Source organism: Sinocyclocheilus grahami, unplaced genomic scaffold (genome assembly GCF_001515645.1).
Source record: "Sinocyclocheilus grahami isolate Dianchi unplaced genomic scaffold, SAMN03320097.WGS_v1.1 scaffold268.1, whole genome shotgun sequence".
NCBI classification, from domain to species: Eukaryota; Metazoa; Chordata; class Actinopteri; order Cypriniformes; family Cyprinidae; genus Sinocyclocheilus; species Sinocyclocheilus grahami.
This window is the reverse complement of record NW_015505447.1, coordinates 876,092-894,659: the sequence shown is the minus strand read 5'-3', so window position 1 is coordinate 894,659 and position 18,568 is coordinate 876,092. Positions and strand designations below refer to the sequence as shown.

Below are 18,568 nucleotides of genomic sequence, written 5' to 3'. Positions count from 1 at the left end.
ATATGGTTAACCATGTATATGATTTCAGAATTAATTAAGTTGTACGAAGCTAGATTAGCTGTCGGGGTCTAGACAAAGGTGGTCTAGAAGAACCGCTGATTAATGTCGGAATATTACATGGGTAGCTGTAGGGGGCTAAACATTAGCCACAAACCTCTGAATAAGGATTAGAATGGCGAGTTTTGTGATCGTGGAGCCCACGCATAGCGGCCGGCGTGAGGCATCCTAAAAACAACATAGATTCCAAGTGAACGAGAAAAATACAAAGTAAAGAGTTAATTAGAATAATCAACTGTAAGAATAACCAGAGACCGACAAACAACCAATGTGCCTTTCAACCTAAATTCGATGAGATAATAAAATGGAGTCAGATTGAGTTAAACCTAAATTGAATAACTCTGCGCGCTGAAAAGACCGAACACGCAAGAGACCTTCATCCGCCACTGGATACCTTCCTTGGGCCAGGTGCGCGGACCTTACAAGGGTAAAAGCAGTTTTATTTTAAAGAGAGAAAGATAGGAGATGAATCAGGTTTGTTACCAAATGCAGAGGTTAAAGAGGATGACATTTCAGAGATGATTCAGAAATTGGATTACGCTATAGTTGAACGATCAAAATAAGGCAGCATGATTAACTCAAAACAAACTGGGAGGGGGGGGGACCAAATCTTTTAAGCTTTTGCACCAACCAAATAAAAGCTAGATGTGCCACTATAAAAGCTAATTAAAGATTATTTTAACATTTGAAAATGAAGAAATTAAAAAAGCCACAGTACTGTCATTTTCAAGTACTGTAAAAAACAAACACTACTGTAAAATACTTGATTTTATTTTATAGTGGAATATTACAATAACTATATATTATAATATTAATATTTTTATTTTTGTATTCATTACATTTTTATTTACAAAAACTTGTGATGCCCTACAAACAACCACAGCAAACCTGTAGCTTAAAAAAAATTTGATTAGAATTAAGAATTTTCTCCAAACTCATGCATTCCTTGACTAAAATATATCTTATAGGTTGATTAACTGTCAGACATTTGTCCATTTTGAGAAGCAAAATCAAGATGAGTTACCATACCTTATCATTTCTGCGTTGGGCCCAAAATGCTCTGTAAAGCCCTTGCTGTTTCTGCTTTGTTGCCTCTTCTGGAGCAGTTACAGAAGTAGCAATTTCTAGAAAGTAGTTCAAAGTATTGGTTTGGTCTCAGAGACACTGGTTTTACATGATCAAGTCAACATATCTCCAATCCTAAGACAAACAAAGAGCCGTCCTGTGAACATATCATTTAAAGTGTTGACATAAAATTCATACCACTGGATTGAGTCTTTTGGGTCCCACTGGCCTTTGTCTTTTCAGAGCTGACACTCTGTGTCTCGGTGTCAGAGGAGTCGTACCCCAGCAGTTTTCTGTAGGACTGAGGAGTGACTTGTCGTCTGGGCTGCCTCCTAGTGGGGCTGAACTGGGCCTGTCCTCCTCCATCATCTCCCCCTTCCTCCTCATTTTCTTCTTCGCTGCTGTTCATGGCAGCGGCCGCTGATGGCCGGCGCCGCTTCATCTGGACTGCGTCAAAGAGAGGTGGTCAAACAAAATAATCAAATCTGCATGCATAACCAAAAGGCAAGCACTTTAATGCCAACTTTGTCTGCTTATGTTGTTGGGTACCAGTATTTTTAACTGTAATATTTGAAATCACATACATTTTATTCACTTTATATCTATATATATACATATGTATTACTTTTTCACATTTTGCATTCCCAAGTAGCAACTGAGAGGTTAATAATGAATCGTTAAAAAATTATTTTAATTTTAAATAGGCAAGTAGAGTACCTTTGTTAAATCGTCTCGTTTTGTTCCGCTCGATCAGCACACACTTCTTTAGGCTGTTAAAAAATTCGAAAAACAAGTCTACAAATCGGAAAAAACACTTTTCAAATACAGAAAACACTTTTAAAAAAGGAAAAAAAGTAATGTACGATGAGCCCCCTTTAAATGCAGGGAAAGGTTTACACTCCATTGGCTATCATGTAATTAACACTATTTGCTCACTTACACACAGCTCTGTCGTTTCTTGTTGGGTCCTCCGAATTTGGGCTTGTCCAGACAGAAAACACACCTCCCACAGTCCTCCAGCCGACTGCAGCCCTTGCAGCGCATGCAGCGTTGTAGCCGACAGCCAAAAGCTGTGCTTTCGTACCTGCGTCTAAATGTCGGCTTCGGCTCAACAGATTCTTCACTCTCAGGCTCTGAGTGATATGCAACATCTTGAAGAGCCAGAAGGGGCAGGTGGAAGAGGGAGACAGAGGCAAAAGAAAGTATCTAACATAAGCATAAGAGCATTCTGGGTATGTCAAGGTTTGGTTTGTGAAAAAATAATGTGAACTCTGCCTTCTGAGACATTACCTAGATAAAATTAGAATTATATAAATATAAAAGAAACATGAATTTAATTGGAGAAATTTATACTTTAGAAAAATATATACTACATATAATAACAATTGGCATTTCACAATTATTAGAGACATTGCAATGATTGCAATGATTGTGCACTTTAAACTACAATCACATGTTGCCAAATAACTTTTCAATTAAAGGAAAAATAAATAGCTTAAACTGTGGATTTTTGTGTCTCTATTTTAATGTTTTTGTGCAGTGGTGCATTATGTGAGCTCTTCAAACAACCTCAAGTAATCTTAGGTGGTGTTCTGAATACAGTCCACAATGCAGTTTGCATGTGTTGTGTATTATGAATGCAACACGCTCAAGGATAATTTTATTTTCACATTTACTTACATTTAATGTTTTAATTAATTAATCACATTTAATTACAAAACCTTTGTACATTACATGCTAGCACATCCAAAAAGGATGAGAACATTTCTGCTACACAAAATATCAAGTTAAGAGTTTAATGCAGAATTACATTATTGCAAGTAACTATACTAAATTAAATGAATAATAATAGTAATAATACTAAACATACTATGCAGGTGGGCAATAATAATAATAACGCAATAATGGAAAGTGGTCCAAAAAGAGAGATATTTTTTAGGAATTGTACATTAAGTAAAAAATAAATATTTTTAGATTTTATCATATTTATTAGGGCTGGGTTTTGACACAAATTTCACGATTCGATTGGATTTTGTTCCACAAGCTTGCGATTCAATTTCCAATTCGATTCAATATCAATTATTTTGGATATATATCAGGTACAGTATATGCCAAATTTTCTCAAGGACAAAAACTCTCAACTAATGCTGTAAAATATACATGTGAGTCAGTTGGAACTACATTACTATAATATTGAAGGTTAAAATTAACCGATTTGTACACAAACGCTTAAATTGCACTCAATTAAGTATTATAATAATGTTAATTACATAATTATATTTCTACTCCAATAGTTTTTTTTATATATAAACAATTGGTGGCTGTCATATGAAAACTTTGTCAGATTTATTCAAACATAAAACATTCAAGAATTATAAAGCTATATTATAATTATATAATAAAAATTATAATATGTTATATGGTGCATATATTTAGCAAAATGCTCCACTCTAGAGTTAATTTTTCTTGCTGACTAACCTTTATGGTCACCGAATATGTTTTTTCTGAGGTAAATTAAAAATTAGATTGAGCGATTACATGAGACAAGGTGACATATCATGAAAATCTGACTTTTCCAGGTTTTAAGTGCTATAATCAGGTCCCCGGTGCCTCTACCAACCAAGGAAACGTGAAAAAGATTAACCCAGTAACTTTGTTTTGGTAAGCCTTTTTCTGCAAGCTTCTGAAAAAAACGAGCTCGTCTGATTTCTCTCCCCTAGTGACGTTCCAATGGGATCTCATTATAATATTACCGCCCCTTAATCTGTAAGTTTCCACCCATGGAGCCATCATTTTGATTTCGCAAGTGACAGTGTACCAGCTCTAATGCCATGGCGAAATTAGAGACAATGCACGAAAAACAGCGTGTTTCTGCTTCCACTCAAAATAGGCATTTTCAAAATTATATAATAAATGATCTGTGGGGTATTTTGAGCTGAAACTTCAGACACATTCTGGGGACACCAGAGACTTATATTACATATTGTAAAAAGGGGCATAATATGTCTCCTTTAACATGCCTTCAGATGTTCATTCATGTTTATTTCGTGCTGAACCTGGTATTAAAGCAGAGGAGATGATCAGTTCACACGCACTTCGCGCTGCCGCTTCTCTTGAACTGAGGCGCTACAGCGATCTGTCACTCCACATTAAACAGCACCAAAATGGCATTTATTGTTTGGATACTGCAATAAAATGGACATACTTTGAAATCTGGGACTTTGTTTCCTTTCAAAAGTAATAAAGCACAAAGTTTATTGCGATTTATTGGATGGGAAGCACACTACAATGTTCCCTTCATTAACTGAAAACAGGCTAGACTAATTGATTCTTCGGATTTAAGAATAGTTTTGTAAAAATGAGAATCGATTAAAATTGAGAAATCGATATTTTTTACCCAGCCCTAATATTTATTATCTAGAATATTTATTATAAATATTTATAATAGAATACTGTATTTACAATATTTGCATTTAACTGTTATATTTATCATTATATTAAAAAAAAAAAAAATTCTACCCTGTATACAATTTGTTTACAAAGCCTTAAAGGAATTCATACATTTTATGCCCACGTAAACAAATTACTTGATCATATATTACAATTGCACTGTAACTAACAAAAACATAAAAATATACAATTTCCAGGTCAAAAGAGCCCAGATGTCTCCATGAGCAACTGTCACTTATAATGGATGCGGACAGAATGAGGAAAGGAGAGGTGTGTACCCTCTTCGGCAGGTGAAGCAGTGATCCCCTCTCTCTCATGCAGAGGAAGGGCGCTGAGCCTTGGAATGTCGTCGGGAACCATGGCGCGTGGTTGTCCCAGTGCCACTGCTGCTGCTCGACACACATGCTTTATACGCGGACCACCAATCAATTGCTCCTATGGAGTTAAAAGGGCATAACGGTAACTCGCGATCCAACAAAAAAGCTGCAGAGCAATATTTTGTATTCAAGCATACCTGTGGAATGCCCTCTAGGTTAGCTGGTACTGCTCTCTTCCCCTTCTTTCTGCCTCTCTGCATGACTGCTGCTGATCCATCTCTTACTCTCACAGAGCCACACAGAAGCTGTAGAGCATAAACACTATCGTAAGTATAATTATACAGAGTACTATGGCATTTACTAAGATACAAAAGACTTATATAATATGTTTATCAAAATCTAATTCAGAAGAAAAAAAACATTCTTAAAATGACAAAAAAAGTTTGGGGTCAACAAGATTTTTTTTTTTTTTTTTTTAAAGTTTTGGGTCAATAATATTTTTTTAAATCTAAGTCTCTTATGCTCACCAAGGCTGCATTTATTTGATCAAAAATAATTATTGTAAAGATTACTTTTTACAGTAATATTGTAAAGTATTATTACAACTTCTGAATATATTTCAAAATGTAATTTGTTTCCTTTGATGACAATTTGATGGCTGAATTTTCAGCATAATTACTCCAGTTCTCAGTGTCACATGATCCTTCGGAAATCATTTTAATATGTTGCTCTGGTGCTCAGGAAACATTTTTTATTATTATCAATGTTGAAAACTGTTGTGCATTGTTTGCATTCTGACCTGAGTCGATTTGAGCTGTTTCTGCTGGTCAATTTTAATCAGTTGGACTCTGGCTCTCTTCAGCAGGTGGAACATCCTCTTATTGGCACCGGAAATACTCATTCTTTGGGTGTTTCCACCTTGCTCCACCATCATCTTGGCATTTTGTGCAGTCATTTCAGTGGTGGCTTCAAGGTTGGTAGTCTCTACTAAAGGAATAAATTACCTCAGGATTAGGAGGAGAAAAGAACAAACCAAAACACTTGGGAGCGTTTTTTGTTGTTGTTGTTGTTGCTTTTACTAAGGTTATAAAGTGGATTTCATCTTTAATCTGGTTAATTATGGTATTTTTACTTGTTCGCATGTCAAGTACTTGGTGCTTATTGTAACTTTTTTTCCAGCAGGTGGAACATCCTCTTATTGGCACCGGAAATACTCATTCTTTGGGTGTTTCCACCTTGCTCCACCATCATCTTGGCATTTTGTGCAGTCATTTCAGTGGTGGCTTCAAGGTTGGTAGTCTCTACTAAAGGAATAAATTACCTCAGGATTAGGAGGAGAAAAGAACAAACCAAAACACTTGGGAGCGTTTTTTGTTGATGTTGTTGTTGCTTTTATTAAGGTTATAAAGTGGATTTCATCTTTAATCTGGTTAATTATGGTATTTTTACTTGTTCGCATGTCAAGTACTTGGTGCTTATTGTAACTTTTTTTATTTTCTTTTTTTACTGTAAAGCACTTTGAACTGCATTCCTTGTATAAAAGGTGGTATACAAGTAAGGTTAAGTATTATTATTATTATTATTTGTGGCCTAATACTCAAACATGACAGTAAAAACCCTACCGTTCTTTTTAGCAGGGCCTTTTGCCAAAGATGAAAGTGACGTCTGATCTGAATGTTCCCCAACATGAATGGCTACTTTTGGTACAACCCCTGGAGAATACATGTCCTGCAATTTGAGATCAGACTTTCTTCTTTCCACATCATGGGTCTCTCCCTCAGCACCGACCTCTGTTAGCTTGGAGCTTGCACTAGCAATTCGCTGCATCCTTCGTTTTGCCAGGCATGCTGTGAGCTTCTTCAAATTCCAGTATACCTTATAGTGGTCCGTGGATTGGCCGAGTCTCCCACCCCTCCCACGAGGACCACCAGAGAGCCTAGAGGAACTCAAAATGGGTTTGACGCCCTGAGATTGCACCTTTTCCGAAACACGTTTTTCATCATTGTTTAGGATCAGCGGTTCCTGTGCGGTCTTCAGCTTGCTTCCAGAATCAAAGCTTTGGAGCTCAACATTCGGTTTACCGAGAACCATCGTGATCTCAGTAAGAGCTGGTTTCTTCGGGGATCCTCGTTCTGGGAGCGCAGACATGCGCTCATCATCCATGAACCTCTTTGGGACCTTGATGACCCGAGAAGATCTAGCACTAACAATTGGTCTGGTGGAGTGTTTAGGCTGTTTAGCTTGGCCTCCAGAGTCGGATCGCTCAATCTCTCCAAGTGTCTGTTCCTGTCCTTCCACCGGTTGCAGCACATGTGTGGAGTCTGTCTCTAGGGCAAGTCGCGGTCTCTTTCTTGGCATGTTAGAGGCCTGTCCTTGACTGTCAGGTACTTTGCGGCGCACCTCCTGTTGCAGTAACCTTCGTTGCCTTACAAAAGGCTTCTTTTGGGAAGAACTTAAACTGTCGCTAAAAGACACTCCTGCATCTCCACCAAGAGATTCAAGAGGCTCCTCGTTTGCGTCTGTCCTTCTGCTCCTTCTCTGTTTGGCCATTGGTTTTGAGGATACAGCACGTGCCTGATCACTACCAGCCATTTCCTCTGTCTTGTTCCTGTTGGTCTTAGCATATTCTGTTGAAGCTCTTTGGTCCTGGGTGTCTCTAACTCTGGAGGCTCGCTCTTTACCTTTAACCAGTGTTAAAGTCCACACTAATTTGCCCTGCCTCGTCCGCCTGTCTACTGCACTGGAACTGCACTTCTTTGACTTTCTAGTGATCTCCTCCTCTTCAAAAGCCCCATCCACATTTACATAATTTTCTGTCATTGAGGAGACACATGTTCCCTCTCTCTGGTTCCTGAGTACCCTGCCATTTCTCTTACTTGAGCTGCCCTGTTTCAATTGTCCACCTTTATCCACAGATGGCCTTTGTGCTTGTTCCGTTACTTTCTTGGTCACTTTTTTGGCTGTCATTTTAATAACCATTTTGGGCCTCACAGAATTTTGGTCAGTTCTGGAAAATCTTTTGCCTTTCACCAAAGATGGCTTCACCTCTGAGGATGCCAGTTTAAGGGGACTGCCTTTAGAAAAGAGATTGACAAAAAATTTATTAAAACATGTTATTTTTAATAAACACAATAAACCAAGAAATACAGGCAAGAGAGCGTCAACCATGTGATTAATCATGGCTGTCCCTTCAAACAAGAAAAAAAATTAAAGGTCAGCATAGGGATGTAAGTGGGCATTTTACTGAATTAATTATTCTCAATTAGGGATGCATCGATATCAAACTGTTGGCAAATGATGACAAATAGATAATTATTTAAATATTTCAATTAAAATTCTAAACTCTTGTTAAAATATTTTATTGTATATTTACTTAATATTTAATTATATTATAAAACTGCTAAAAATAGAATTAAGACTAGGGATGCACGATATATCGGCCACCATATCGGTATTGGCCCATATCGGCTAATTTTTTCTGTTATCGGTATCGGCCTGATAAGAAAATTTGGCCGATATCTTAAAGCCGATAAATAATGCATTATTTCCTTCAGAGACACTTCAGATGCGCGCTGTTCGTTTGCAGCCTTTTGTGCAATTGTACATTGTAATATTGTGTTTATTTGATGTATATCTGATTTATCTCATATAGAATGCATTTGGTTAAGTTAAAAGAGCGCTTCAGTTCACCGGTGATCATCTTTAGCTCCGCACACGCAGCTCAAACAGCAGTGCACAACATTAATAACTATGATTGGGAATGTCGTGTATATAACATTCTAATGAGAACATTATTATAATAAAACGTTGTGAATTCTTTGGGTTTAGTTGCCGTGTTTCAGCGCGTTGTTATGGGAAGAGCGCATCCACAACAGGATCACACATTCTGACTATAGCATGCAATAACTGCGTCATTTTGTACATATATAAGTTGTAATATTATGTTTATGTTGTATTAATATTAATGTCAGGATGCATTTCCTTGAGTTAAATAAGCTGCCAGCAAAACGCTTCAGTTTACCGTGTTCATTCAGCTCTTCAGCTTCAGCTTGAGCTGCAGCTCAATGGCTGCTATTTAAAACAGTGGTATTAATTTGTTACTTTTTCAAAATCATTGATATATTATTAATAACAACAACCACTTTTGTATTTTTCTCTTATTATTTTCATCAACAATATGGTTTAGTAATTAAAATAATTTAATTATTGTCCGTGCAGAGGCTATTCCGTTTTATTGATCTATGGCGCATTCATTTTGATTCTTTACACGTGTAATGATGTCCAGTGACTTGTTTGCATTATTTATGCATAATTTTATTTATTTGTAAGACTTTTTTATGACTAAATTTGGTAATGGGAGAGTAAAAATATTTTTAAAACGTACACCGTTCAAACTAGGCTGCTTATGTTGAAGTGTTTGGGATGTGGCTTTTAATGATGAGACCTTTTTTGTAATCAGGCTCTCAAAAAGTATATAACAATTTGGATATAGATTTATCGGCCAACATATCGGTTATCGGCTTTCAAAAATAAAGAATAATCGTTATCGGTATCGGCCAAAATTTTCATATCGGTGCATCCCTAATTAAGACATAACACTATGTATGAAAAGATGAATTTTCATTTTAAGATCTGCTAAAAGATCACATTTAATAGTGTTATTTAAATTAATACTGTTACTAAAGATATTCTTAATGTAAAAATATGCATAAATTAATGCACAATTATATAGCCAATTAGCCACTAAACTTCCAACATTGACCAATAAATGGAGAAAAACACAAATACCAGAGAAAAACTGACATTTTGTACAATAAAATAGTGATGACTGTCTAGAATTGGGAATCGAAAATCGATTCCAATTTTGAATCAGATACTTAAGAAATTGAATACTTGTTGTAAAATTACAATTTTGATTTCGCCTATCGATTCCTATGTGCACATCTTGCTCTTTTTTTATGAAAAAAAAAAAAAAAACATTTTCCTGGGCCGAAACCGAATATTCTGGATGCACTTGGCCGAAAACCTTTGTAAGACTTTTTAATTTAATTCAATAATTTTAATGATACTGAATTAAAAAAATTGTGCACTTTAGTTTTTGTTGTCACCTCTATGCAAATCTTCAGGAATAAACTCCTGTTCAAAGGACCTTGAACTTTGCATTTCGTTTGGTGTGCGGATTTTTTGCCTTTGCTTTTTGTATTTTTCTTCTATTAATTGAATCTACGCACCCAATTATAAACATGCTTTTTTGCTTTACTTAACTGGCGCAGAATTTTTTCATACTTTATTTACTGAATTTTAAAAAACTTGCCAAAAAATAACCATACTTTCATTGAACACAAAATTGGACAAAAAATATTAACATTAAATATCACTATAAATAATTTTTATTCAGTTCTATGCAACGGAATCTGATTTAACGAAGTTTTTTTTAAATATCAAAATAATGTATAGACCTACAAAGCTATTATTATCAGAGCATGTGAGCAGAGTATAGCGTCACGAGAGCGTTGTTTTACCAGCATTGCCCAGTACAGCTGTTACAGCACAGTAGCGCTATTGCAAACAGGAACAAGTATACTACATAGAAATGTCCTGTCAGCCCGTTATTTGAGCAGACTTTGCTTTTCCGTTGAGCATGAGCGGTGCATGATTGTAAAGCACTTTGGGTGTACAGCAATACACAAAGTGCTGTATAAATCCCTCATTTATTCTTTCATTCATACATGAATAGAGAGATATATATTTAGCTTTTCTGACCATTTACAAATGGTGTCATTTGCTTTGGAATATTCTGAGAAAACATGAAGATATGAGAATAGAGATGGGCTCTGTCCTGCTCGTGTCCCACAGCCCTGTCAAAAAGCAGAGCCCAATATGGAACAATTATCTGAGGAAATTGGAAATCTGGATCACATTAAAAGCGTAATTTGTACATTAGTGCATTATTTTTGCAAAAGATCCAGCCCTCCCACCCATAGCCGCTTGCACGTTTGCGTATGAGCAGCACACACCCAAAATTAAATTGCTTAAATCAACCATTGATTAATGGATTACATCTCTTATCAACATTAATCAAACGTTGATTAATCGTTGACATCCCTAGTAGCGATCAAAATAGAGTAAATCACCTTTTGAAAGTAATTTGATGCTTCAAATAAAGATTTATCAATTACGTTGTTATGCTGTTAGGTAGCGAAAAGTGACTGGTAAAAATGATAATTCATTCAAGAGATTAGTTCACTGAGTCATTGAATCATTCATAAATTACATGTTATTTAGTTTAGTTGTGTAATGTTTTTTCTTCAGAAGTGTGAGAGAACCATAACCTCTATTAAAAAAAATCAAATTAAATAAAATTATCTAGAATCATGCAGCTCCATTTTGCACCAAACAGCTCTTAAATAAGTCCAGTTTTTATGTAACCTGCTGATTTTTATTCATGGCATTTAACTGCAACTAAATGTTTTGTAAAAAGAGACAATAAATGTTTGATATCTAAATATTTGACTTTTAACCACACTGGAATCGAAACAGAGATTCGATGAGAATCAGAATCAATAAGCAGAAGCAGAATCGGAATAGAGTGGGGGAATTATGACGTCACTTTGTAGGCAAAAACCCGGAAGAGAGTTAGCATTTTAGCACTTCCGGTTCCATCGTCCCAGAGTCAATGGGTTTTTTTTTTTTATGGGAGTTTGATTAAATCCCCTAAAATAAGGTCCGTGGTTAACACAAGCTCAAAATACTTTCACGTTTTATTCTACGACATAAAACACACCAGTTACACCCCACTCGTGATTTTTTTTAAACTGTTACGTTACTTGAAAAAGACTGTTGCTAACAAGTTGTTTTATAGTATTTTCCAATTATAGTATAATTAGTACAATTAAATGTAGAATAACCAATTAATAATTTCCCGCATTTTATATTGTTGTTCAACAATGTTTTTTGATTTGCCCCAAAATGCAACCACAAAGTCTTTGACGGAAGATGCTTGTTTTATCGCATGTTTACTAGTGATGCCTCTGGGTTCGTACCATAAGGTAAACTCATATGATTATTCCATGTAAACACCACAGTTACCGGCTTTACGTGGTCACAGTGAAAGTGAAGCTTTAATGATGCATAGTGCATTTAAATGTTTACGGCTACATGAAGCTGTTAGAAAGCAGAAAGACTAAGGATTTTCTAGAAGCAAGGATAAAATAACATTCTGTGTGACCACCCTAAAAAAATGACAGCTGAAATGTGGTACTTTATAAACTAAAATAAATGTAATCTTACCATATCCAAAAACTTGCTCCCCCTGCTGTTATTTAATAGATTAAATGGACTAGAATTTTATTGAATACTACGTGGAGACACGTTTCTTTAAATTAAAATATTCATATTAATCAAGGATTTATTGACTTTTAATGCACCTTATTTCAAAATGTACAGAAATACGTGCTTACACATGTGCTTTAGTTATGATTATTTCATATATTCACAACTTATTTATTATTCATTTTTTTCATTTCAGTTTTAGTTTGGCTCTAGTTAAGATGCTTGTTTTATCGCATGTTTACTAGTGATGCCTCTGGGTTCGTACCATAAGGTAAACTCATATGATTATTCCATGTAAACACCACAGTTACCGGCTTTACGTGGTCACAGTGAAAGTGAAGCTTTAATGATGCATAGTGCATTTAAATGTTTACGGCTACATGAAGCTGTTAGAAAGCAGAAAGACTAAGGATTTTCTAGAAGCAAGGATAAAATAACATTCTGTGTGACCACCCTAAAAAAATGACAGCTGAAATGTGGTACTTTATAAACTAAAATAAATGTAATCTTACCATATCCAAAAACTTGCTCCCCCTGCTGTTATTTAATAGATTAAATGGACTAGAATTTTATTGAATACTACGTGGAGACACGTTTCTTTAAATTAAAATATTCATATTAATCAAGGATTTATTGACTTTTAATGCACCTTATTTCAAAATGTACAGAAATACGTGCTTACACATGTGCTTTAGTTATGATTATTTCATATATTCACAACTTATTTATTATTCATTTTTTTCATTTCAGTTTTAGTTTGGCTCTAGTTTTGTATTTATTCCAGTTTTTATATGAAAAGGTTCATGTAACGTGGGTTAAAATTCATCCACAGAGTAAAACCTTTTCACTGAACATGTTTCTAAAAATAAGTTTAACAGTTGTTGGAAGCATGGTGGTGGTGATGTTGAAGGCGAGCGACGTGGTGTAGTTCATTTACAGCTTAAAGCCCTATTCGCACGGGATTAGTATTACCTGGTGACATCCAGTCATTTGTAATAATTGCGGAGGTTGTCTGCGATCTTAATCCCGTGCGAATCAGCCATGTCTGTAATTTGTAAAGTAAAAATTCCCCCGCAAATGACTTACCATATTTCACCGAACACCGAGGTCCTGTGATAATTAGGAGTCCCGTGCGAATCGACATCTCTGTGATTTGGCAGGTCGTATCTAATTTTTCGAGGTTTTTGTTTCCTGTGCGCCTTTTTATCCATCTTTCGCGAAGAATGGAGCTGCGTTGGAGTGTTTGATAGTATTGTGGGTGCGGTCATATCGCTACACCATACAATTTGCAGAAAGAGAAAGCTGAAAATGTTTTGAGGTTAATGTGTTACAAATAAATCAAGCATAAAGCTTGACATATTATTTTAACCTGGTCAAATATAAATGACACAGGGCACAAAACTATATTAGTTACTTTTTTTTTTAAATCCATCTAACCGGACCATAGAAGGGGACTCTCAAAGCCTTGACATCGTATCCGGGAGATAAGTCAGTAAATTCGAGTACAATCACAGGCTTCGCTTATCCCATGTGAATGCACCACACGAAATTCAGATGTGGTGGGGGGTAATTTCAAAATCACACAAGGTCCCCAGATAATACTAATCCTGTGCGAATGGGGCTTTAGTTTAGTTTTTTTGTTCTGGCGCTGGTATTTAGGCTTCAACATTCATAAAAGTTATATTATTTTGTGAAAATTATCTTGATGGACAAAACGTGCAAGTATGAACTACTAGGGGTGGGGGGAAAATCGTTACAGCATAATATCGCTATTTTTTCCACGGCAATACTGTATCGATACACGGACGCCAAGTATCAATCGTTTATTGTACTATGGACCCTTTTCACATTTCCGGGTTTCTCAGCAGCGGAAGTCGTCATAGTTGGGTTAACTTGAAGAGCAGTGAATGGGAGAGTACCACAAATATATTTTTTGCATTCCCATTTGCTCAAATAGCAAAAGAAAAACTCCACGATAGTGTTTTCGTGACATTCAATAAAAGGAAATAAATTGAGAGAGACTGATAACGGCAGTCAGAAGAGATAACGATGTCAAATTTACCGTCCCTCCCATAGACGCTGCATTAGCGTTAACTGTTTTTTTGTAATTTGATGCAAAGGTGATAGTGTTATAAATGTACATACATTTTTATAAAAATACAAATATGAAAAACTTTCGAGGATTTACGATGCTGATGACCATTAAACGCATCATCAGAGTCTTGTGAAAAGGGTCCATTTGGTAGAATAATAAAATACATTTCTTTATAGTCCACTAGATGGTGGTGTTGAGTTTTTTTCTAAAATGCACTGCAAGTCATTGATTATCCCGCTTATTCTATGGTCATTCGCCAAGTTATAGACAAGTTAAAACTAGTATTGCTCTTTGAAGCGCAATATTTGACCGAATGGGTCAAAATTACGGTTATTTTCGTCAGTTACGGAATTATAGAATTATAACAGTTATTTGAATTAATTATCGATCGTTTGTTCGAGAGAGAGAAAGATGACAGTTGTGTGTGTGAATTACCTGCGTTTGTGCGTCTCTCTCTACAAACAATGAAGTTGTGAGTTTAAATTACTTAGATTTTACCTCATCGTTGCTGAGGAATATAATGCAGTGATCCAGTATCTAAGCCATTTTATTAATTGAGGGGCAGCATTGACAAGTTTATGTTGGCCCACTCCTGAACATTTCTGTGTGCGCAGCGGGATCTCTCGCTCTCTCTGTGCAAGTGATGTGTGTGTGCGTTTGTGAGCATCAATAAAACAGCAGCGCATTAAGGCCATGTCCACACGAGTTTTTTCTTCTTCCGTTTAAAAAAAAAAAATCTCTGTCCACATGAAAATGCAAACACATGCTATGAAGCAGTCAAGAGCATGCCAAGCCAACAGGTGGCGATATAATCTCAACTGTAAAGCCATGTTGGCCAATCAGAAGCCTGAAACCGTTTCCAGGAGGTGGCGATAACAGCCCAGGCCCCGACGTCACAAGCCAAAAACTCTGGTTTCGCTGTCTACACGATAACACTGCACCTGGAGTTTTTGAAAATCTTCACCCTGGCAGGCGTTTTCAAAAATGTTTGGTTTCAGTGACCTGGTGCTGCGATTGCGTGTGGACGAACGGCCAATCCGCGCAGAAAAAGCTGCGGTTTTAAAAATAACCGCGTTTGTGTGGACAAGACTTAATATAGAACTGTAATTAAACTGACTTGGAACTACCAGTGCATTAAACGGTTTTAATGCATATCTGCCAGCCAATCAGAATCAAGAATTCCAACAGACCATGGAATAAATTAAAGTAAAATATTCTAAGAGCACAGCAGTGCATAGTATACCTGTTGTAGAACATTGTTTACTTTAAGAGTACATGTTATGTTTAATTTAATGTAACATTTTTATTTTAATGTAAGACTATGTTTTATTTATTTTAAATTTAACAGTAATTTACTTTCAAATGCCCCAATTGCTGAAGGGTTGTGAACTTTTTTTCAAAATACCTGTAGTAGCACAGCAGTGCATACCTGTTTACATTTAAGTAAGGTGGACTAGACTAGACTAATACAAATAGTTGAGTTTGCCAGGTGCATACAACATTTATGACAGGTTTTCATGAAAGTGTCGATCAGTTTGTTTGCTTGACAAAGCCATTTTGCACTGCAACAATAAAATTGAAGTGAGATAAACAAACTGAGAAATTTTTCTTTTTAGTTAAAAAAGATGTTGCCAAAGTTTTCATTTGGGGACATAGGCCTAATTTAAAGTTGGAAAAAGGTAATAAATTGCAATATATTTAAAATCACAATAATATTGTATCGTGACACAAGTATCGTGATAATATCGTACCGTGGGGCCTCTGGTGATTCCCACCCCTATGAACTACTGTTGAATACAGAGCTTATTTTTTACGATAATCCAAAAGCCTATGGAAAAATCCTATTGGGTTGTTGTCTAGGCAACCCGTTAGATGCTAACAGCCGATTGGTAGGTCTGTCGCAATAATCAATATATCGACTTATCGCACAATATATGTACACGACCTCAATAATTTTTGGTGACGCAATATATCGCCCATTATATTTACTTAAAAATTAATGTCATCATGTTTTTTACACTCCACTTGCGCCTGTGTCTTTTGCAGCTTCTCGTACATAACATGGTGTAGTCATGAGGTGCTAGTTCAAATTTAAAAAATGCTTCTACAAAAAAAAGTTGCATCTGCAGATATGGTCTTGTTTAGGGACCTGTGCCTTTGTGCATACAGATATCTGACTGCTAAGTTGTGATTGTGTTTTTCAGCAAATAGTGTGCACCCTTAATTTACAGAGAAAAGAAGGTCAGGGAAAAATCTGTAGATGGAAAAATCTCCATACAAGTTCTTTGTGCATTTTTCTTTCTTTTTTTGTACTTGTTACTTTGCACTTTTTGTTAGAAAATGTTTATTTACTATTTATTCAAGTTTTTTAAGGTATCTTAAAAGGTACAATAATATCACTTATCGCAATTATTTCTGGGGCAATAGCCTATATCGCACAACAAAAAGATGTTATCGTGACAGCCCTACCGATTGGCCTACAAAGTGACGTCATATTTCCCCCACTCTATTGATAAAATTCAAATGATACCCAACCCTAAGTAGCACTAACTAAACCTTAAAAGGGAGAAAACAAGAAAAACTTTTCTTTAGTAGATACATTTTGGCTTGAATGACCAAGTTTAATATAAAAAACAGCACATAGAACATCTAAGCCCAAATTACTGTTATGGTTTACACCATCAAAATGCTTAAGACATGGAAACAACTAAAACACTCACTTGATGAGCTTTGTCCAGAACGCGAGGAACACTGACCATCCACTTTAAAGCCTGTGAAGTCTCCCTCCTGAGAAAGAACGATGGATAAAATGTAACACCACAAAACCACATGCACCTTTAAATGTATTTTAATAATTTAACATTAAATGAAATTCAAATATGTAGAAATAGGACATTCAGATTATTTACACAATTTTCCCTTTCTCTACCCTGGCTAATCCAATAGCAGTTCAACAAATGTTTGCAGTCCATTCTATTACTCACTGCTGCGGAGTACAATGACAGATGGCAGCACAACAAAACCCCTGCTTGATTGATAACACTAGTATTATACAGAACAAATATTCAACAAAGACAAAAGTTTCCATGAGTACTTAAATATTATAGGACAGGCTTCACATACAACAAAAACAAAATATGTAGCATGGGATCCCTGCTTCATCTCTCTAAAAGACTGAATGGTGAGAAATGCTGATACAGAAGAGTACAGTACACATTGTAGGGGAAGTCGTGGCCTAATGGTTAGAGTAGGGCTGCACAATAAATCGAAATGGAATCGAGATCGCGATTCAACAGAAGCTGCGATTGTCATGTGTATCTTTCAGTGAAGCACGGTTCTGTGATCATCAGTAAAACTCCATCCAAAGACCAGAGGGCGCTCTTGCGCTGAAACTCCAAATACGCCTTGCAGAAGAAACCCAGGAAATGCTGCAGCTGAATAAACAGAAGATTCAACTGCTTTCATTGATTCAGCGTGACTAATAATCACACGACTACGGCAATACACGGTTTATCTGAGTTCTTATTATTATAATTTTCATTCAAATAAAGTATATTTATAATGCAATGCCTTTATCACTGCTTAAATACAATGAAATATGTTGCGTGCCTTATTCTGTGTAAGAAGCCACATCATCTCACAGAAGGATTTATTTCAAACACTCGACTGACGTTATGAAGTGAGTTTGGAGTAAAAATATGTTATTAAATGTGGTATTTTCACATGCTTTCAGATGGAGCAGCATTTACTTCACAGAGCCGCAGTTCACTGAGAAGCTATGCAAACAGCTGTCATTATCGCGAACGATTTCATAATCGAGCAATAAAATCGTCTGATTTTTTTGCGTAACTTGTCAGTGAACTACGGCTATGTGTAGTAAATCCTGCTCCATCTGAAAGCACATGATGGTGATTTCCTGCTGATTACAGAACCGGTTTTACTAACAAAATGCGCATGACAATCAAATAATCGTGCAACCCTATGAAATTATATAACTAAATGATATGAAATGATATAAAATATATGTATATGAATTATATAACCAAAATTAAATAACTGTAATTACAGATTTAGGTTAAATAAAGATGTCTGTCTTTATTTTCCCTCTTTTTAGGAAACAAATCAAAGAAAAAATAAACAAATTCTACTGTTCGTAATATTCTGTATGTTGCTCAAAAACTAAATATATAGTGTTCAGCGGGAAATTCTTTTTTTTTTACCCAGTCATTTAAAAATAACACATTTTAGAGCT

At 35.8% G+C, this 18,568-nt stretch overlaps 1 protein-coding gene across 1 annotated transcript in view; it reads right to left on the bottom strand.

The window, feature by feature from the left end:
* Positions 1–18,568, bottom strand: part of LOC107599517 (histone-lysine N-methyltransferase 2B-like) — a 52,889-nt gene that overhangs the window by 29,254 nt on the left and 5,067 nt on the right. Inside the window, exons 2-10 of the mRNA XM_016291135.1 lie at positions 17,037–17,103; positions 6,512–7,963; positions 5,689–5,876; positions 5,087–5,194; positions 4,851–5,007; positions 2,063–2,273; positions 1,840–1,892; positions 1,321–1,569; positions 1,087–1,181 (exon numbers count right to left, since the gene is read on the bottom strand). Of these exons, the coding sequence (XP_016146621.1) occupies positions 1,087–1,181; positions 1,321–1,569; positions 1,840–1,892; positions 2,063–2,273; positions 4,851–5,007; positions 5,087–5,194; positions 5,689–5,876; positions 6,512–7,963; positions 17,037–17,103 (2,580 nt within the window). The remainder of the gene's footprint in view (positions 1–1,086; positions 1,182–1,320; positions 1,570–1,839; positions 1,893–2,062; positions 2,274–4,850; positions 5,008–5,086; positions 5,195–5,688; positions 5,877–6,511; positions 7,964–17,036; positions 17,104–18,568) is intronic.